The 22,886-nt window shown below is 32.8% G+C and overlaps 1 protein-coding gene across 1 annotated transcript; it reads right to left on the minus strand.

The window, feature by feature from the left end:
* Positions 1 to 9,180: 9,180 nt before the first annotated feature.
* Positions 9,181 to 13,672, minus strand: LOC100248274 (annexin D4-like). The gene is made up of 6 exons (XM_059742004.1): positions 13,624 to 13,672; positions 12,527 to 12,705; positions 12,108 to 12,326; positions 10,483 to 10,707; positions 9,504 to 9,575; positions 9,181 to 9,312 (listed from the first exon to the last, which is right to left on the minus strand). The coding sequence occupies exons 1-6, from the start codon at positions 13,670 to 13,672 to the stop codon at positions 9,181 to 9,183; spliced, it is 876 nt and encodes a 291-aa protein (XP_059597987.1).
* Positions 13,673 to 22,886: the final 9,214 nt, after the last annotated feature.

Consider the following 22,886-nt stretch of genomic DNA (forward strand, 5'->3'; position numbering starts at 1 on the left):
TTCGCAGCCTCTGCGAAATCGAAATTTTGCTGCGAAACCAGTTCGCAACCCAATTGCCCTCTCTGCGAAAATTTTCGCAGCTGCGAAACCACTTTTGGCACACGAGTGCCACTTCGCAGCACAGGAGCCCCCATTTCGCAACTGCGAAAGCGGCTGCGAACCACCAAAGCATGAAATCCTCCATTTCGCAGGGAAAGCTCCATTTGGCAGGGTATTTCCCAGCTGCGAAAGTGAATTTGGCACACGAGTGCCACTTCGCAGTACAGTAGCATCCATTTCGCAGCTGCGAAACGCATTGCGAAGTGGTAAAGCCTGATTTCGCACCAAAAGTCCCATTCCGCAGGGTATTTCGCAATTGCGAAGCCGGTTTTGGCACACGAGTGCCATTTCGCAGCACAGTGACCCTCATTTCGCAGCTGCGAAACTGCTGCGAAATGGCTGCGAAGTCCCAAAATGTGAAAAATCCCAATTTCATAGCCGCACCCCATTTTGGCAATTGTTGGACACATTTCGATCACTTTCCGAAGTTCAAATTATTCATGCAATATCTCGTTGGAAAGCTTGGGAAGTCACGAGTCCACAGCTTCAAACGGTGCTCGATTTCGATTTGAAACGGAAAAGTTATGGCCGTTTGAAGAAGACTGTGCAAACCATGAGCGGAAATGTCGCACCTCAATTTTGCTACTGTTGGACACATTTTTGAAGCACTTCCTGGAGCTCAAATTATGCATATGATATCTCGTTTCAAAGATTGGGAAGTCAGGAGTCCATAGCTTCAAACGGTACTTGATTTGGATTTGAAATGAAGAAGTTATGGTCGTTTGAAGACAAGCGCGCAAAGCTGAACGGGAATTTCGCAGCCGAGACGCCATTTGAAAGGGTGTTTCGCAGCTGCGAAACCACTTTTTGGCACACGAGTGCCATTTGCAGCACAATTCCCCTCATTTTGAAGCTGTGATACACCTGCGAAATCACTTTTGAGCTTTGAAATGGCTATGAAATGATCTCTAAGCTTCGATATGGCTACGAAATCACCTATGAGCTGCGAAATCACTTTTAAGCTACGAAATGGGCTGCGAGAATTCCCCTCCTCTACGAAATCCACCCCCTGCTGCGAAAATGCTCCAAGCTTCAAAAATGGTCTGTGAACATGCCACTTTTCTGCGAAATGATCTCCAAACTTTGAAATGGCTGCAAAATCACCTCCAAGCATAGAAATGGCCTTCAAATTGCGAAATTGACTTGCAAAATGGAGGGTGATTTGCAAAAACACCTTGCAAAGCCAAGGGAAGTTACTAAAATGCCATCAAAGCCCTACGACCATGCATCTGAAGAGGAGAGCCCTGCACACCCTGGGATCACACACACTAAGCCTCTCATTCCATTTCTGACCTCTTTAAACCATCAAATCCCATAGCTTCAGCTGAGAGCTCCAGTTGAGGAGACTATGTCACCTAAGGAGATTACCAGAACAGAGGCCAAAGTCCTGATCCAACCCACTCAAGAGGCCACCACAGACACATCAGCTCCACAGGACCCTACCATTACTTGATCATCTCTTTACTTTTTGTCTCTACTTATTATATTCCATGTTTTGATGTCTTATATTTTGGAATTGGATGTGTTACTGATGATACATCATACATAGACATCATTTTTGTTTAAACTTGGCATTTTTCTATTTCCTCTACTTACTAACTCTTATGTTTTCTTTGAAACATGTGGTTTCTCCTATACGACTCAAACTCCATGTCATTAAGGAGGTACTACTTCCTCCCTATTTTTTAATCGCTTTTGTCACATTGAGGACAATGTTCAGCTTGGTTGGGGGGAGAGTTGAGGAAGTAAGTTTTGTTATTAATGCTAAGTTATTTTAGTAAATTAGCTACTTTTTGCTTAATTTTTAAAATTTTTGCTTTAAACTCCATGGATATTAAGGATTAACTCTCAAAATTAAATGAGAGAAGTCGAGTTTCAACTTGATTACATGAGTCTTAGAGTTTGTATTATGCTCTTCTAAAAGTTGATGAATTGTTGAAACTCCCATTGCATGCAAACTTATCTCTTCCACCTTAAGCTATTCGCACACACATACATTAGATTCCGGTTATAAGATGTGAAACTATCTCACCCTCTAAGCTTGAGAAATCATAATTTGACACCTTTAACCTCTCTTTAATAGTGTTGGGACACCTCATAAAGACCAATGAGTCTTTGTAGAAAAAGAAAAAGAAAAAGAAAAAGAAAAAGAAAAAAAAAAATAGAATAAACTTCTTTGCTTGCCTTGAAACCTGAGCATGGTCCGAAGGGGTGGCGAAAGCCTTTAAAGCCTGGTGCCCTAAGCCTTTATTGGTTGGGAGTCACCGATCCTCTGCTTGTTACATGGGTGAATTGGTTAAGTTTAGTAAGTGAAAAGAATTGTGAATAAGAGGTGCGTTCCTAGCCTATCAAGAGATGGTTAATTTTGCTAAGCTTAAAGAAAGACTTAGGTTGGGGGGAGATGATAGTTATCCATACTATACTCGGAAGCTAATCACATTAACACTTAGCTTTTAGTGGAAGAATTTGATTTGGATCTTTTGAGAGTGGAAATTCTTTTGATGCTTAAACTTGCATAATATCCATTCTTTGTACTCTATGATCAAGTGAATGCTTTGACAACTCTTATTATAGGTTGAGTTTCACATCTTTATTGATCCATGGATGTCCATCATGCCACTCATATAATTTTTTGGAGTGATTTGCATGATCCCTTTTATGTATATTATTATAGTTACTTAGTTTTTATCTCCTCCATTGCTAAGGGACTAGCAATGAGTCGGTTGGGGGGTGTGATTACTACCAAAAAGTGCTATTTTGTAGACCTAATTATAATGGTTTTAAGCACCTTTGAGTAGTAATCATATTCATTTAACCCAATTAATTCATTAAGGTCCTTAGTAATTGGTTTTAACTATTTTGTGGCAAGTTTACATGTTTTTATCAGCTTATGAATCAATTCAAGCATGCCAAATGATGGATGAGCTATTTGGAATTCATGGCAAAGCTTTTGGAAGCTCAAATTCATGAAGAAACCAAGCTTTGGAGCTCCATATCCCTTTGCCAAATTCGTTCAAAGTATGCAAGGAGAGAAGCAAGGAGAAAGGAAAAACAGAGTGAAGAAAACAGAGGACAAGCAGCTGCAGTCTTCATGCGCACTTTTGGAGCACTTCCCGAAGTCCATTTTCTACATTCTATATACCATTTCAAAGATCAGGAAGTCAAGAATCCAATGCTTCAAACGGTACGCGATTCGGAGTTGAAACGAAGGAGTTACAGCCATTGCAAGCAGATCACTCCAAAGTGTTGCGAAATCAGCCTTTTGTTGCGAGAATTTCGCAGCCTTTTTGTACAGTGCTATGGAATTCCTCCTGAAGCTACCCGATACATGCCGCAAGCTGGAACTCTGAGAACCTCAAGGTGGAAGCCAATTTCGCAGCCCTGCGAGTTTAACTTGTTGTTGCGAAAATATTTCGCAGCCCTCTTGAGTGTCTGCGAAATCTCGCAGACACCATTTTTCACCTGCGAAATGTTCCTGGAGCTTCCCGATATTTTTGCACCGACTCTTTTAGATATTTTTCTTCAGATTTTTGTGTATAAATTTCCATTCTTCTCCTTGTAAGCCACCAACCACAAGATTTCTTAGCTAGGAAGGTTGGAAAAACTCCTCTATATATATTCCCTTGCATCCACTGTAAAAGAGAGAGGAGGACCATATATGTAATCCGTAATATTGATCATATATAGAATATACAGAGCCTTGCTCTGTTTTTCCTTCTCTTTCATTTTTCATTTACTTTTCTTTCTAGCCAACCAAACTCTGAGGATTTTTCCACAGAGGATGAGAGGCTAAGCTTTTTGTCTCTTGGAGTGAGGAAAGCCGGGTAAGTTTCCACATGCATAAATTGGAAGTTTTGTTGTTTTAGTTTTTAATGAAGAGAAAGTGTAACCCGTTAGTGATTTCTATGTTTTTAGTTAACTTAAAACGCCTTTAAATCACCTGGGCCAACACTTGGTAAGGCAAGTGATTTCCAACCATGGAAATGCACTAGTTTACCCTTTGCGAGCCTTTGGTAGGTGGTTTGAAGGTAGGATTTTCTAGAATAGCCAACACTTGGTAAGCTTTTGGACTCCTAGGAGACATCCATTAGTTATCTCTTGCGAGCTTGAGAAGGGAAGTCCAAGGTTAAAGATCACCTTGAATGGTAAGTGCTCGTGAGAGGCATGAACCATTGCAAGGTGCATCAGTGAGAGGGATTTAGTGTTTGAACCCATTGATGGGAAGCATCTGTACAACACCGGTTGGAGAAGGAACTATATGTTAATTCTCTAATGCGAGGAAAAGAAACAAGTGACCGGAACTCCCATTTTGTATGAGGAACGAGCCTAGTGATCTGAACTCCAAGAAACACTTTTCTTTGTAGTTAAAATCAGTTACTATTTTTGGTTAGCTTAAAACCAACCTTTTTCATTCAAACATCTTTATGTTTTCTTTTAAAGCTAACCTTGAAATGAAAAGGCACCAATTCAGCTTTGAATTGATATCATTTGTGAAGTGAAAACCCATCCCAGTGAACGATCCTAGAGCCACTATGCTATAGTAGCTTTGTCTTTGCTACCCTAGTATATGGTGTTATAGGTTATAAATTTTGTTGATTAATCCCTCAATCAAGGAGCACCAGCTGGACACGAATCAGTTGAGACACCAATTGGGCACGAATCAATGAACTACACCTAGAGAAAGAAGGAGAGGGGGGTGGGTGAATAGGTGATTTTATAAATACCTTTTGAATATGTATAAAATCACTTATTCGCTCCTCCCAAGTCCCCTGATCCCCTAACATATATTATCATTCCCTTTGAATCGTCACAATTTATATTCCTTTCTTTTAACAACTATTTATTTATATTCCTTTCTTTTAATAGCTATTCAACAAAGGATAAAGAATATCACAAGCAAGAATGAATGCAATAATACCCTCCCAACAATTTATAAATACAAGTCACATGCAAATGCTTTAATGATTCATGCCCAGTCGGGTGTTTATCAAAACATTTATAAAACCTACAACACCTTATACTAGGGTAGCAAAGACAAAGCTACTATAGTATAGTGGCTCTAGGATCGTCCACAGGGATGGGTTTTCTTTGTACACTTAACATTAATGAAAAGAGAAATGGTGATTTCCTTTTTGGAAGTTAGTTTTTAAATGAAAATAAGATTGATTGGAAGGGTTGATTTTAAGTTGAGCAAACATAAACAATTGAAATTACTATAAAGAGAAAGTCTCTTGGAGCTATGGTTACTAGGATCAAGTTTATGTTGCAAAGTGGGAAATTTTGGATCTTCTCCTCGCATTGGGGACAATAACATAAAGGATAGTTATCTCCCGAACCGGATATATATTTAGCAAATAAGTTTTGATCCAAACGATTCTTGAAAAATGGTAGTTGCTTCCCATTAATGGCTTCAAACACTAAAGACCCTCACCTTGAACCTCCTTCCAATGGCTCGTACTTGATAACTAATGGACATCCATGGATCTAGCAATAAGCATCCATAGAATCCTAAAAGCTTATCAAGTATTGGCCATTCAATGTGATTCTAAGGGATTAAAGTTGAAACTTGAAATATAAACCATTAATGATACACAACTACCTTCGTTTAAAGCAAGGGAAACTCCCACCTTTGCATCTGGATCCTTTACCTAGCTTCCATCACTCCAAGAAATGTGAAACTTATCCACTCATCCTCTAAGAAATCATCCTCAGAGGGTGTTTAGCTAGAGAGAAAGTGAAGAGAAAATGAGAAGGAAAGGCAGAGAAATACTTGACTTTACAAAATATCTAAAACATAATGTCTAACATAACATAACATCTGAGAGGTTTTCCAACCCCTATTTATAGTTCCTAAACAAACCCTAATGCCATTTATCTATTACAAAAGGAGTAAAAAGGAAAAATTACAGTTCTGGAGAAAAATCTCGAAGGTCGGTGCACACAATGTGATTTTCACACACCCTGCGAAAGTTTGGCACACCCTGCGAAAGTTTGGCACACCTTGCCAAAATTTGGCACACCTTGCCAAAATTTGGCACACCCTGCCAAATTTTGGCACACCTTGCTAATTTTGGCACACCTTGCGAATTTGATGATTTTTTCCTTGCAAAATGCTCTGTTTCCGTCCATCTTACTACTGATAGCTTTGCCAACCCCTTTCCAAGTTTGGCAAGGGGTTTTGAAGTGCTCCAAGGCTCGGATTCTTCATGTGATTGACCTTCAACTTGCCTTGCCATAGCTTGCACAAAACTCTCCCTCAATCTTGGCTTGTTTCAGTGATCAAAAAGCTACCAAAAACACTAAAACTTACCAAAAATTGGTTAGTAACATTTGCTAGGTTCTTATCATGCCAAATGGGATATAAAGTTCTAACTACTACTAAAAAATGCTTAGTACAATTAAGTTTAAGTTTATAAAAATGCACTTTTTGAGTAGTAATCATTTAACACTCCCTAATTACATTAATTCATAAAAACAATTATCTTCCTAATACATTTCCAATTACCTCTTGATATTATTAACAATATGAATAAAAAATTATTCAAGAATATCCAAAAGGTAATTACACCCATTTCTGCTCATATTTCATCATTTCAACATACATGCTTAAGTAACAAATGATATCTAACATTGGAAAGGAATCAAATAGTAGAATGAGAGCAAAAGAGACAATGACACAATATTTTATGTGGAAAATCTCCTTAGATATTAAAAAAAAAAAAAAAATCCACTATCAAGAGTAACCAATGCGTAGAAGGTTTTACTTAACTCAAGTTTGCTAATCTTTCACGGATTGCTTAACCAACACCTTCTCACTTCAGCTGCATGCCTTCATCTTTTGGAACATTCTTGAAGTACTCATCAAGCTTGACCTCAACTTCTTCTTGAAGTTCAATCAAGAAGAAAATGAGTTTTCATCGAAAACCTAAATAAATAGTAATTGAAAGATGAATAGAATAGAAGAAGAAAATGAGTTTTCAGCCAAAACCTAAATAAATAGGAAATTAAAAGATGAATGGAATAGAAGAATCAACCCATTTTTTAAGAAAATCTGATGGAAAACAATTTGGAAATCAAGATCAAAAAGAGAATTTTCTTAACAACTAAATCTCCTCAACTCTTTTAAGAAATAAATAGTTCTAGAATAACTAATTTGAAAAACTTGGTTGATTCATTTCATCCATCTACAACCTCAACTACATCTTTTGGTCCCTTAGCAAATTCAGCATTTTGATCTTCATTAGGCAAGTAGTCCAAAGAAAGATTTGGAAAAATTGAGTTAAGAGACACTTAGGAAATTTGTCCAAAATTATCAACCTAACTAAACACTCACAAAAACATAAATACTTGTATTACTTTATCATAAAGTTTCCCCTATTGTTTTTGGGTCTAGAAAAATCATCAAACAATTTCTGGACAAGGTGTAACTAGATGTTGCTGATGCCAATGGAGTTATGCTTGTAGAGATGAGTCTCAAGTAGAGAAGAAGCATTGCTAAAGAAAAAGTGAGAATGATGTGCTCTCCATATGTCTTCTAAGTGTTTTTTATCTTTAAATATGTTCTCTGATAACATAGTTTTGAGAAGACATAGAACAACATTGTTTTTTCAGTCACCATTTGTCAAACATGTTTTTAAGTGTTTTTTATTCTAAAGAATGGAAACCACACTTTCCAACATATCCTATATATTCCTCACAATGCTTTCCATGGATAGTTTATGCTATCATGAAGAAATAATTTGGATATTGATGAGTATAAGAAGCAACACATCACTTATCACAACTTCCAACCTCTACAAAGATGAACATAGCACTGCCTTCACTAAGGTGTGGATGATGGAAATTACTCCATCTTTTTTAATTGAACCACAATTTTTTCTTTTTTTGGTAGCTGAGTTAGAATTTCTAGTAGGGTTTTTGCATTGAAGCAACTTCAAGGAAGTAATAGATCTTTAATTAGATTTATGGAAGTAGTACTTGTGCGCAACATTCCAACTAGTCCTTTCTACACATTGTTAATGAGTAAAAAGTGAATGCAATTCATACATGACTCTTTACCTATTTTCAGGAACTTGATCGGGGACTTCCAATCTATAGGCACTTGATACCTACATTGCATGCAACCATTTGGTGCATCAAAAACCCTAAAAAATAATTTGCAAAGATGAAGTTTCCATAGCCGGTACTTGTAGAAACTAGATTGCATGCCTTGATTTACTAGTAAAATTCTGATGATTTCAAGAGCACCCAATCCAATTGTGTTATTTGAGTATTGCATAACAAAAAGAGAAAATTTAATTTAGTTATACTTTGTGTGATTGTTTTGAGACTTGAAGGTGATCAAAAAGCCATTTTTTTTATTAATTAAATTTTGTGGTTAAAAATAATTGCTCATAGACTTAGAGCGACAAACTCGCCAAAAAAATAAAAATAAATAATAATAAAATAAAATTTATGGGAAAAAAAATCTTCTGTCACAAGATACTAATTTTTAATCACAAATTAGTTTGTGGAAAAACCTCATATTTGTTGTAGTGGCATTACAAGGATGGAATAAGTAAGCTTTCTTTTTATTTTTTTTTTGCATGCTTGTTAATGCATCGATCGACGCGACTAAGGTTGAATTAGTTGGATCGACATCAACCTTAGAGCTTTAGTTGATTTAAAATATCACTTAATTAGATTGATTAATGTACAATCCAAACTTAAAGTAGGGTTCAGAGTTTATGATTTGGTTTAGAGAAGAAGTTGGCCAATTAACCTAATGCCCATAAGGCCATTTTTTTTTTAAAAAAAAAAACAAGAAAAAATATGCTATGAAGATAGGATTTTTGAAATTAAATGTTATTGTCACGCACTATCCTTAGTCCAAATAGAATATTATTGTATAACCATGCTTCAATCAATTAAAAGACATGCTTTGGAACTCAATCATACTAGAATTAATGATTTATTAAAGTTTCACTTCATAGGAACACCGCACTTTTTATTATTACACATTGCTCTTGCAAACATAGGAAAATAAAGCATAAGTAGAGTTTGATTCAAAGAAAAAAAACAAGTTCATTAAGAGAGGCATTTTTATTCACTTCCTTTAGCTAGAGCTCTTTGGACCAACGTGACTAAGAAATCTTTATAATTTCCAAGAGCTACATCTTCAATCTTCTTGGCTAGAGGAGTTCCATATTGCTTATTATATTCCTCAGCAATGTCCTTCATATCAACATCAGTTCAGGTTATAATAACTCGAGTTAGGGCTTCTTTTTCATTCTTGCTTGCATTAGCTTTCATTGTTGAATCTAAAATCTAAGATTAAAAAGAAAAAAAAAATAGTTCAAGAAATGCTTTAACAAATAAAAATAAAAAGATCATTTTTGTAATGTGTTATAGTGAATTTATCTCACCTTACTGAAATACGTTGGAGGAGCACACAAGCAATAAATTGTGTCCTTCAAACCTGATTCCTCACCGAGATCCTAAATAAATTAAATAATGAGGAATTATATTAAAATGAATATTTTTGAAAGCTAATTCGAAGAACAATGACTTCTAATAAATATTACAATGAAAAGAATTGTTCAAAGCAACATGAGAATGAGAACTGCTGTCCTACTTATTTATTTATTTTTTCTAAAAAGAGAATTTATAAAACAAAAAAAGAACAAAAATAGAGGGAAAAAACTGCATAAATAATGTTCCATGGTTTGAAATAATATGTTTTTCCTGATAATTTGTATGTTCGTAATTTTATGTGTTAAACTATTAGCAAAGTATATATTTCAATCTAATTACTTCTTAGAATGTATTTGGTATGTGAAAATAAGAAAATAAAAATCATAAAATCATGTAAAAGAGAAAAATCAAAATTCGAAAAAGATAGAATTTTGCATCCACAAGATTGAAAATTTAATTTTATTCCTATATTTAATAAATAATTTGGAGTAATAAATGAATAGAAAATGGAATGGGTTTTTTTTTTTGTTCCTATTCTAGTGTGTGAAAAACTAATAATAGTAGAGGAAAAAGGACGAGAATGAAATATAAGAAAGAGGAAAAAAGAACAAAGAAAGATAAAAAAAAAAGATACGGTAACAAAGAGGATAAAAGATACTAACTTTAAGTCTAATATTGATTAACTTTCACATTTTTCTTTTCACTTTATTCATTTGTTAATGTTTAAGTAAAGAATAAAAAGTGCCTTTGATAAGCAAGAATTAAAAATAAATCAAAAAAATAAAAAAAAATTCGATAATTTTTTTATCTCTATTTTTGAAATAAAATAATAAATGAAATGTGAAATAGATTTCCTATTCCCATTTCATATTCTAATATTTCAAACATGCCCTAAGAATTTACAAATATAATATCATGACTATGTTATACCTCTGCAATGTCCTTGCCGAAATCATCATAGTAACATTTGAAGACCGCCTCGAGATGAGGCTTGCTTCTTGTTGTTAGAATCCTTACAATCTCTTCATCTTTGATTAACATCGTCTTATCACCATTTCTAATGGCTTTATTAAGTTTCTGAGCATCTGATTCAATTGCCACATCATTCATTCGTGATCCTTCATATCTGTACGAACTTACAAGTGCTACCAAAAACTGTTGATACAAATAAGAATGAAAATATTGCTAATCATAGATATATCGATACTTAGATTTTATAGATATATCAAATATATCGGGGACATATCGGTGAATATTGAAAAACTAAAAAATGATTAAAAATAATAATAATACATATATTGAAGTTATTTTAATGAAATATATATATATATATATATATATATATATATATATATATATATTATTTTAAAATGTTAATAATTTTATTTATAAATTTATATTTTTCTTATATTTAATTACTATAATCAAATTTAACTTATTTACAATAATTTTATTTTCATTAATTTATAATACCTATATACTAATAAATTTTATTTTATAAACTAATAAATATGTAATATGCATCTTATGAAACCAAGACCAATACAACTTTACTTGCAAGTGACTGAAATTCCATGCAGAATACAAGGTTCAACTTGGATGGATGGTGTGGGCTACAGCAAGTTGGGTTGGATGCTTTTGAGGCCCATTTCAAAGCTTTAAATAAAAGGGGAAAAAAATTAAATGTTTGATAAAATTTAAGAAACACTTTTAAAAAATTGAAAAATCACTTATAGTACTTTTAGATAAATACTTGATAGAATTTTTTTTTGTAAAACAATTTTAAAGAAAATACTTTCACTAAAAATATTTTGAATAAAAATATTGTTAAATGTATTTTTTAACAGTGTATTTACAATATTTTTACTTAAAGTGTTTATAGTAAAAGTGTGTTATTTACAAGTATTTTTAGATGACTTTCTAATTTTTTAAAAAGTTTTTAAAATTTTTTAAAATGATTAATTTTTCTTTAAAAACCATTTTTTATATACTAAAAGTACTTTCTAGAAATAATATTAAACAGACTCTAAGTTACCTTTCAAATATGACCAAGTTACTTTCTAAATATGATCATCTTACCTAATTATGATCACATTAATTCTCGATTGGTTCCTTAATATGACTATATATATTACCTCTCATAGTACTCTAACCAAAACTGCACCACATAAAACTCCTTTATTGAGAAAAGACACAATTATAGGACTTTCTAAGAGTCTAACTAATGAGGTTTTAAGGCTCAAAATAGGTGGCTTGAACCCAAAAAAAAGTTCCAAACTCCAATTGTAGAAGAGTAGGCTCATATTCCCAACCATCATTTATGGAAAAAATATATGTTAGAAAGGAAGACGAATGCATTTTTCTTAAGAAATAATTGGTCAAAATGCTTCAATAAGTTTATAAGATAGAAATGCTCTTCACTTTATAAAAAATTTCACAACATCTCACTAATCCAAGTCAAAGTTTATTTTCAAATATAATAACTAAAAATATGATCATATACTTCAAATATCGTTTGATGCATTTTTTTTTCTTTTACTAAAAGTGGTACTAACCTGGCGTTGGATGCCTTCAACTCGGCAAGCAACGTCTTCCTCGATGGATTCACTGTAGAGGGACTGGTATGCTCTCCTAGCTCCCAAGAGCTCGTCTGATGATCTAGTACATGCAAGTTCAATGAGTAGGCCATATGCTTGATTGCCTCTTTTCAAAGCCTTTCTTGCCTTGAGAGCATCTCTTTCCCAAGGATGCATGGTCCATTGCACCACAACATCCTGACCACAAAAATGTTAAAAAAACTAATCATATTATTGCAAAAACCAATCTTAAGTCATCTTTAGTCTCCTTGTCTTTGTACTTCCATTGAAATTTTTGTTTTCTTATAAGAATTAATTTTTTTATGATAAATAATATATAAATATTTTTAATTTTATGTTAACATAAATATCTAATTTTGTATTTGATATATAGATACCTTAAAACGCTTAAATTCCCTTTTTAGAAATTTAAGAAGAATTTCTTCACATTTCTCAAATGAGAAGCGTTCATCCTTCAAAAAGATGCTAGAAGTTTCATTCCTAAAAGTTGACAAGTGTTCTGGTTGCCATTTTACTAAGATCTCCAGTATTGATTTCTCGTCAACTCCAAATAATCCTGGAAATGTAAATCAAGATTATTTCAACCTTCCAATAAATATCAATAATGAAAGAACAAACAAACAAACTGAAAAATGTTTGAATGTGGGAATTATGTAACATTTGCTCTCCAGATCTGATATTGTATCTGTTGTGCCAGCGAAAGCTTTGATGCCAACAATGTTAGTTCAAGAACACAAAGATAAAACAATCACACATATGGTACACGAGGTTTTAACGTGGTTCGGCCAAGCATGCCTACGTCCACGGATGAGAGAGAATAATTCCACTATATAATAGAGAATATTACAGAGGATAGAACCAGATACAACTATTGGGTTCCCGAAACATCCCATGTTTCCCCACTCCTTGTATTCATACCTTACTACGAGCCCTCTAGCTCCACCAGGTACCTCCCGTTCTTCCTCACATCTCTATCCACCTCGTATAGTCTCTATAGGCCCATCTCCATCTCATAACTTTTTCCCCTTATGAACTAGAATATTTATAGAGATATTTCCAACAACCTTCCTTATTTTATAAGGAAGTCTAATATTACAATAATATATCAACCTAAAAATATTCTATATAATATTCTTTACAAAAAAGGAATCTATACTAATTAGGAATTTGGGACACTTCCTAATAGTATCTAAATTCAAAATTGTTATATTAATTTTGTAGACTGTATTCATTAATCAATGGGGAGAAAAAACTATAGTGTAAATTTCAAAAAAAAAAAAAAAAAAAAGAGAAAGAAAAAAAAGGAAAAAGTTTCATATGGGACATGAGATCATATGTAATCATCCTTACTGTCACAAATTTTTACTAGAATTATTAAGAAAATAATAGATGAATGAGTAGAAAGTATATTGTAAAAGAAGGCAGTTGTTTGTGATTTAGAAAAAAACAAAGTTAAGAGAGAAGGAGAAATTACCAGAGTGAGAAACAGAGAAAGACTTTGCGAGAGCATCTGACGAAGACATAATTGTTTTTCCTTCTTTGTTTGTTTGTTTTTTCCTTCTTTTGATGGAGGCAACAAGAATGGTGTCCTTTACCTCCATCATGGCATTAATTTTATAAGTGAGCTTAAGGGGTAAATAGGGTAAGCAAGACCATGAGACTAAAAGATGGAATGACTTGTGGGAGGGGGGAAATGTCTTAATTGTATGTCATCATCATAGTGTACTTGCATTCATTTATGGGATTCTTAAGTTATTTTTCAAGTTTTATCCACTTTTAAGACTTGAATCTTTTCAATTTGGTTTTGAGCTAGACTTGAGGGTGGTTTTAGCTTATGAAAAATGTTAAAAATATCAGGGCTCCATTGAAGTGAATTTGACAAGTAGGCTTTTGGTCTATAGCATTTTTTATAATAGTACTTCTAGCTACTACACCTATTTTTATAGAGAATTATTTAGTGTTTATGTAAATTAAAAAGTAGTAATTTTAATAGTATTTTTAGTAATATCGATTTTTTAGAAGAAGCATTTACCGATAGTACTAATTTAATAATCATTTCAAGTGATTCTTCAAAAATTTTAGAATAGACAATAAAAGATTTTTATTTCCCAACAACAATGGAAATACTATACATTGTTAAATTAGATTATGAAATAGCAAGAGAAATTTTGACACTCATAAATGTTGACTTCTCTAAATGCATTCATGAAAGTTAAAGTTTAGAATAGACAATATTTATATATAGAATTCTCAAATTAGAAGGATAATTTTTTTATAATTATTAAAAAATAGAAAATATATGCATAAGATAACAATGAGATATATACTCCAACAAAGAATCTTGTAAAGAGGTTTCAAAATTTTGAATTATTTGCTTATTAAAGGAGCTCCTTATGAGGAATATTCAAAAGAGGTTCCAAATTTTAAGACTTTTAACATGTTAAATGAAATCTATATTTATGCCAAACTTGCTCTTGGGGAAGGGTACATTATCTAGCTTGGTTAATTAGAAGTGAGAAGTGGTTCCAAAGTTTAGAATTCTTCTCATATTATAGAAACCATATTTTATTTAATTTTATAATTTCTTCGAGAAACATTTCCTTCGAAAGGTGCAAGAAAGTATTTGACAGAAGTGTCTTTGTGCCACTTTTATTTAAAAAAAATAAATAAATAAAGATTTGAGAAAAATGCAAGTGTATTGTTTACATGTAATCATTTTTTTTGACATAAAAAAGTAGAACAACCTTCAAAATTAAGTAATTTCATTATCAAAACATTAATGAAACTATTGTAGATTTCATTTAAGGGCCTAGAGGTTTAGAGTATTTTTGGAAATTAAGAATGAAAATTCATTTTATTTTCTATTTACTACTGTATTTGGATTATTGTAGAAATAAGAGTACAGGAATAAAATATTTGTTCTCATCGAAACTAAAATCCATTCTAGCCAGGATTTTAATTCCCTTTATTCTACATAGTATTTTAATTTTTCTTTATCCCCATTCTTATTCCTATTCCTATGTAAACTAACTTACCCTTACTTTTCTTACATAGTAAGAGAAGGTTGATTTTTAAAAAAAATACTCTCATTTCAAAGTCAATAGGCTAACTACTCTTTGTTTCTTGGCTAGGAGGAAAGAAATCTTTTGAGTCAACTATATAACTTTGACAAAGACTTTGATTCAATGGTGAAGAAAAGATATGTGCTTCTATGTTCATGAAAAAGGATACCCACTTGTGCCTCTCTTTGTCTCTGTCTCTCTCTCTACTAAAATGAATAAAGTAGATCTAATACAATTACAATGGATGACGTTAAGGATTCACATAAGAATGACGTATTGGCATAATGATCAAAGAACAAAATAAAGTTACTAATCTATAAATATGAAAAAGAAGCAACAAATTATGAGAATCATCTACACTTCAACTTTAACTGCATATTTTGCTTTAGATAAGATATGTGGGTCCTTAAATGATCTTTTAAGTTAATGAAACATTGGTTTCAACATTAGAAAAAAAAAACAAAAAGAAGAAAAAAACTAAAGAAAAAATCACTATTTTTATGCTTATTATTTATATTTCTTAGTTAATATAACATATTGGTTAGGCAATTTTTAGTAAATACATGATAAAATATAATCAAATTAGCTAGAATATTAAATTGATCTTTTGATAATTTGATTTTTAGATAGGTAAATGTTTCGGTGGTTAAATTATTATTATTATTATTATTTTATAAAGATTAGGCAAAAAAATTCTTATTATGGGTTATGTCACACCCAAAATTCGAGAACATGACTTGATCTATACTCAAGATCCTACCATGATTCCACACTTCAAATTATGATTAAGAAGAAGAAATAATCACGTTCATGTGCATATACCACTAGATGTAAAATAGATAATTTTACATCTCATCACATTGAACATCAAATGGGAAAGCTTGAGAATAACATAGAATAGAGCACAAGTAATAATTAACTTGTCACACACCAAAGTTTAATCCATGGTACATCATGATGATATAAATAAGTACTTTGGATCTGATGCCCAAAGACATGTCTATGCGTCCTATCACATCCACATGGGATCTTCTTAAGTAAGCTTTCACCTGTTTTAGAATCCCAATGTCCTCTCCTTTAAGGCTTTCACCCTCACCTTTGCCACCATTAATTAAAGAGCAGGAACCTACCTTTATTGGTACTAACAACCAATGGTTTCCAACATCTCCAAGGCAAAACCTTTATCAATTCCAAAAATTCAAACCTTCATAACCAAAGAGATACCTACCTATTTGGTTCCTCAAGGAACCATCCCTGCTCAAGGTTCAAGTAGTAGCCCTACAACAAACCATGAGCTGACAAGTGTAGCTTGCATTAATCCATTATAGTATGCTTGAGCTCAAATACAACGGTTACATGCATGAAATATGTTAAAACAATACATACTTAATGGAAATCCATGAAACCAAATTTAGGAAAGGTAACCAACGGATGCTTAATCTTAAAAACAGAAGCTACACTACTAATGGTGAAAATCTCCAAAAATTAGTCAAGTAGTTTCTTTTTCTCGTGATTCAATTGATTTAGGTGTTGCAGGTAAGTAAATTCATGGAGAAGAAAATGCAATGGAGAAAGATGAGGAGTGTTGGTGAGCTAAATTATCTAGTTTAATTCAAGTTTAAAATTTTGTTTCCAAACATTACCAGATCCACTCTACATACTTCACTGAGACTATATTGGTCATTGAAGATTGAGTTCATCAATTTATGTATGTTGTATACAGTTGAGTATGAAATGAAATTGCTTAGTAAGCTTAATGGTAAATAAAAAGGCATAGGATGGTTTTATGGAAAAAGTGGGCTAAAACACTGCCAAGTTGTGAAAACATTTCATGGAGTGCTCAAGAACCCAAGGTGCCCAACTGCCCTTGATAAGCGCTTAAGCACTCAAGCCATTTTTTTATAATAAATTTGTGGTAAAAAAAAAAAAAAAATTCCTTTGTCATACCCAACTTGTTAGGATTTTGTTATATAGATATGCCTTCTAGAGTTTAAAAAAGCATCATGTGCCCTAATATGATATATATATATATTTTGCATCCTTACCCAGTTTTCTTTTTTGTGAAGCAACCATATAACTTTGACAAAGACTTTGATTTAATGGCATGAAGAAAAGATATGTGCTCCTATGTTCATGGAAAATGACTCACTTGTGCCTCTCTCTCTCCTAAAGTTAATAAAGTAGATCTAATATGATTATAATGGATTACGTTGATTCACATAAGAATGACATATTGGCATGATGATAAAGTAAATAAATAAAGTTACAAATCTATAATTATGAAAAAGAAGCAACAAATTGTGAGAATCATGTTACACCTAAAATTTAAGTATACATTTTGCTTTACATTAGATACATATGTAGGTCCTTAAATGATCTTCCAAGTTAAATGAAATATCACTTTCAACAAAAAAAATAAAAATAAAAATAAAAATAAATAAATAAATAAAAGAAAAAAGAAAAAAAAAATTAAAGAAAAAACCACAATTTTTATGCTTATTATTAAATTTCTTAGTTAATATAACATATTGGTTGGACAATTTTTGTGTAAATATATGACAAGATTGGCTAAAATATTATATTGACCTTTTGATAGGAAAATTGACAAAAATTGATTGAATAGCAAGTGGAAAAAAAATATGTTATATTAACTAAGAAATATAACATAGACATGGACATGGCATTCTATTAGCTCAACATGGCATGTACATAATTATTGCCACCAAAAGGTGGTTGCCCTCTACTTTAGATATAGAGGACATGTGGAAAGCAAATTTTGTGCTTGGAGTTAAGATCATAAGAGATCACTCAAGAAGACTTCTTGGTATGTTTCAAGAGACTTATATTAAGAAAATTCTAGACTGGTTTTGGATGCAAAATTGCAAACCTATTGACACACCTATCGAGAAAAGTTACACCTCAAGTCTTGATCGGTGCCCTAAGAATGATGAGGAAAGGAAATAACTGGCAAGAGTTCTTTATGCGAGTGCAATTGGAAGCTTGATATATGCTATGTTGTGTACTCAACTTGACATATGTTTTGTAGTTGGATTGGTTAGTCATTACCAAAGTAACCTAGGCCCAGTTCAATGGCAAGCAACTAAGAATATTTTTCGTTACCTCAAAGGGACTAGAGATTTTGTCCTCTGCTATCAAGATGGGGACTTGGAGATTAAGAAGATACTGTAATGCAGATTGGACTAGTGATAGAGATGAGCTCAACTCCACTATAAGATATGCTTTCTTACTCAATGACACTACTATTACTTGGCGTAGTAAGAAACAATCCTACATTGCTTTATCCACCATGGAGTCATAATATGTCACTTGTTTAGTGACCATATAGGAGGCTATTTGGTTAGGAGATTATTCCAAAACCTAAAAGTCATGGATTTAGCCAAAGAGCCTATCACTATTTTTAGTGATAACATAGCTGCTCTAGCATATAGTTAGGATCTGTGAAGCTTGGTTGAAGCTTCAAGTATAGTGGATACGTCACTCGGTTATGAGTTTGAGGAGAGTGAACGTAGGCAAGGGGTATCGAACCACTATAAAATCTGAGTTTGCTTTCTCTAACTTTATCTCTCTATATTTGTGCTTCTTTTGCTTGAATTTATTGTGATTGAAAAAGAATTTTTAAAACCCAATTTACCCCCCTCTTGGGTGTTTTCCTTATTAAGATTAACCTTTATTTTCTCATTAAGTATTTAATTTTTGGACTCCTACCTAAGTTGATAAATAAAAGTTAAATGTGAAGTTATTCCACAAATTCATATAGCATGAACAAAGCCAAATGTGAGACCTTAGGTAGGTGCTTGATAAACGATTGTGCTAAGAAACTCAAGTTAGGCACGTAGGGAGACAACTAGGCTAAGATTCCTATGACATTAGAGAGTGACACACCCACTCTTGTGGGAGCTCCATCTTGACATACATATCATAATACTATATGTGTTATCTATAACTATAAGAGAGATAGATGGATCCCTACTCCAACATTGTGTGAACTCTTATAGACTAGTTACTATAAAGTTTACTCTATACCCTTGAACCTAGGACTATGTCATGAAGCAAGGGTGATTCATGTCCAGTCGGGTGTTTATCAAAACATTTATAAAGCCTACAACACCTTATACTAGGGTAGCAAAGACAAAGCTACTATAGTATAGTGGCTCTAGGATCGTCCACAAGGATGGGTTTTCTTTATACACTTAACATTAATGAAAGGAGAAATGGTGAATTCCTTTTTGGAAGTTAGTTTTTAAATGAAAATAAGATTGATTGGAAGGGTTGATTTTAAGTTAAGCAAACATAAACAATTGAAATTACTATAAATAGAAAGTCTCTTGGAGCTATGGTTACTAGGATCAGGTTCCTGTTGCAAAGTGAGAAATTCCGGATCTTCTCCTCGCATTAGGGACAATAACATAAAGGATGGTTATCTCCCGAACCGGATTTATATTTAGCAAATAAGTTTTGATCCAAACGATTCTTGAAAAATGGTAGTTGCTTCCCATTAATGGCTTCAAACACTAAAGACCCTCACCTTGAACCTCCTTCCAATGGCTCGTACTTGATAACTAATGAACATCCATGGATCTAGCAATAAGCATCCATAGAATCCTAAAAGCTTACCAAGTATTGTCCATTCAATGTGATTCTAAGGGATTAAAGCTGAAACTTGAAATATAAACCATTAATGATACACAACTACCTTCGTTTAAAGCAAGGAAAACTCCCACCTTTACATCTGGATCCTTTACCTAGCTTCCATCACTCCAAGAAACGTGAAGCTTAGCCACTCATCCTCTAAGAAATCATCCTCAGAGGGTGTTTGGCTAGAGAGAAAGTGAAGAGAAAATGAGAAGGAAAGGCAAAGAAACACTTGACTTTACAAAATATCTAAAACATAATATCTAACATAACATAATATCTGAGAGGTTTTCCAACCCCTATTTATAGTTCCTAAACAAACCCTAATGTCATTTATCTATTACAAAAGGAGTAAAAAGGAAAAATTACAGTTCTGGAGAAAAATCTCGAAGGTCAGTGCGCACAAAGTGATTTTCGCACACCCTGCGAAACTTTGGCACACCCTGCGAAACTTTGGCACACCTTGCCAAAATTTGGCACACCCTGCCAAATTTTGGCACACCTTGCGAATTTGATGATTTTTTCCTTGCAAAATGCTTTGTTTCCCTCCATCTTACTACTGATAGCTTTGCCAACCCCTTTCCAAGTTTGGCAAGGGGTTTTAAAGTGCTCCAAGGCTCGGATTCTTCATGTGATTGACCTTCAACTTGCCTTGCCATAGCTTGCACAAAACTCTCCCTTAATCTTGGCCTACTTCAGTGATCAAAAAGCTACCAAAAACACTAAAACTTACCAAAAATTGGTTAGTAACATTTGCTAGGTTCTTATCATGCCAAATGGGATATAAAGGTCTAACTACTACTCAAAAGTGCTTAGTACAATTAAGTTTAAGTTTATAAAAATGCACTTTTTGAGTAGTAATCAAAGGGTAAAATGTCACTACTTTAACATGCAATCATAGGGTCATGAATGATACGGTCGAATGGAAAATGTTAGGAAAATTGTCAAACCTAAATGAATTGACATAAGTGATTGGAGAAGATTGCTAATAACACACCACTATTTGTAGCTCATATATCAACTTTGTGTTCGATATAATTATGAGTACAAATATGTATATGAGTTGAGGTTAAACATTTTTAATTGAGATATGACTCATTGAGGGGGTTTTTTTAAAGGTGCTTGAACTGGTATGATTAACAAGTTTGGGCTATAAATGAGATATTTTATTTCGAATGATGTGTTGCGCTAGTGAGATGGACACTTAGTATAAACACTCCTTTATAGCTTCTCATCATGCAGCACATTTCTTTTTCTATATGAAGAAAAGTGACTTGATGCAAGATTAAGAGAAAAAAGACAGATTTTAGCCAATGTTTATGAGTGGGAGATGTTAGAATTTGAATTTAAAAAAAAAAATAAAAATTCATTGTCAACATGTGGGTCAAATAAAAGGAGGATGAATAAGTAGATATGATTCCATGAAACTCAAAATTTGTTTTTGAATTAAATTAGTTAAAAAAAATTGAATGAAGATTATTATCCATTTAGTTTGGAATCCTTATCTTTCAAAGTTTATTTTCAAATATAATAACTAAAAATAGACATTATAAACATCTTGTTTGATTTTTTTGTATGATTTTGTGGCACTTCTATGTTAGTTTAAAAAATCAGTTCATGCATACTATTGAATTTTGTTCTGATCTGGACCTTTAGAGATGTTTCTGTAAAACTGGAATCAATTAAAGATTTACTAAATTTCTTGGCCTTTTGGTTGATAATCTAGACATGTATAAGAGGCCTCCAAAAATTTTTGTAATTAAAATCCACTTCTAGATATTTATTTTTAGGATTTATTCTTTAAAGGTTCTTGTTGTGATTGCATGTTGGGATTTCCATACAATGTTTAACTTACCTTTAACTTGGAGTTAATTGATATGTCTTTACTTGATCTTGGCTTTGGTATTGTAATATAGACATAATGAGGATGCCATATGATTCCTCCCATGTTGAAATGATGTCTCTAGATATTTGTTTAGGATTTTTCAAGTGAATGCAACTGTTCTGCCCATTTACTGCATGTTTTTGTCTTAGTTACTAACTTTGATACTTACGGCTACCTAAAGTATTAGTTTAAATTTAATAATGAGCTTATATGTATGTCCTAGGTGATAGATGATATTCCTTTGGAATCTTGCCTTTTTTTAGCTATACAAATGTTTATATATTAGTGTTTTTTATCATAGTTATTTATTATCATGAATTGTTCTAACCCTATTTCATCTCGTGTAAGCACACTATAAGTTATGAATACTATCCAGGTATGTCTCTCACGCCTTTTATCCCTATAATTATGCAAATATGTAAACTTTGAGTGTGCAAATTTAGATATATATGTTGTTGGTTTGTATGTTTTGTTTGCTACTTGATTATTTGAATGAGATGAAATGCATGTTGTATGTTATATTTGTTAAACTAACTTCAATATTTTTATGAAAGCGCTTTGGGATGTAGCTCAAGTATGCCAATCCCTTCTTCCTACATGAGTGTTTCTTGTGGTATGATTGTTTGGTTATGAATATTATGTTGTTTACTCTTAGGCTTGATCACCTTTGCTTCTTTTGCAGTCTCAATCAATCAATTAATTGTCATACTTCCCTCAACCTAGCTAATAGAGACCTTTTTAGGGTTTGGAGGGGTGCTACCTTTTAAGGTATCTTCCTAATAGGTAACTTAATCCCTGGACCTAGATTCGGGTTTTTCAAAGACACGTTTTTTCAAAAGTTTAAGAAGTCATTTTTTCTTAGGGTTTTAGTTTCTTATTTTATTTTCCCTTAAATAAAATAATAAAAATAAGTGTCGACTCTAATTTTTTATGAAGTACAATTTTTCACCCAACAAAAACGAGTCTTGCCGATTGAGTGGGGACGCATGTGAAAAATATGGATCCACAGTATGCTTAAGGATGAAAATATCAGTAAATACAGATATATCGATATTTGGATTTTAAGGATACAAAATATAAATTTTGGAAGTGCACACTTAGAATTAGGATAGGAAACATTTGGTTTCATTCAATGAG

The sequence above is a fragment of the Vitis vinifera genome, chromosome 13 (assembly GCF_030704535.1).
Source record: "Vitis vinifera cultivar Pinot Noir 40024 chromosome 13, ASM3070453v1".
Taxonomy (NCBI): Eukaryota; Viridiplantae; Streptophyta; class Magnoliopsida; order Vitales; family Vitaceae; genus Vitis; species Vitis vinifera.

Bases quoted from the DNA above. Each gene is read 5' to 3' on its own strand.
- LOC100248274 (XM_059742004.1), bottom strand. From the start codon at position 13,672: ATGTCTTCGTCAGATGCTCTCGCAAAGTCTTTCTCTGTTTCTCACTCT. The intron at 12,706-13,623 runs GTAATTTCTCCT...TTACATTTCCAG, and splicing joins TTTCTCTGTTTCTCACTCTG to GATTATTTGGAGTTGACGAG. The intron at 12,327-12,526 runs GTATCTATATAT...TTTTGTGGTCAG, and splicing joins GGGAATTTAAGCGTTTTAAG to GATGTTGTGGTGCAATGGAC.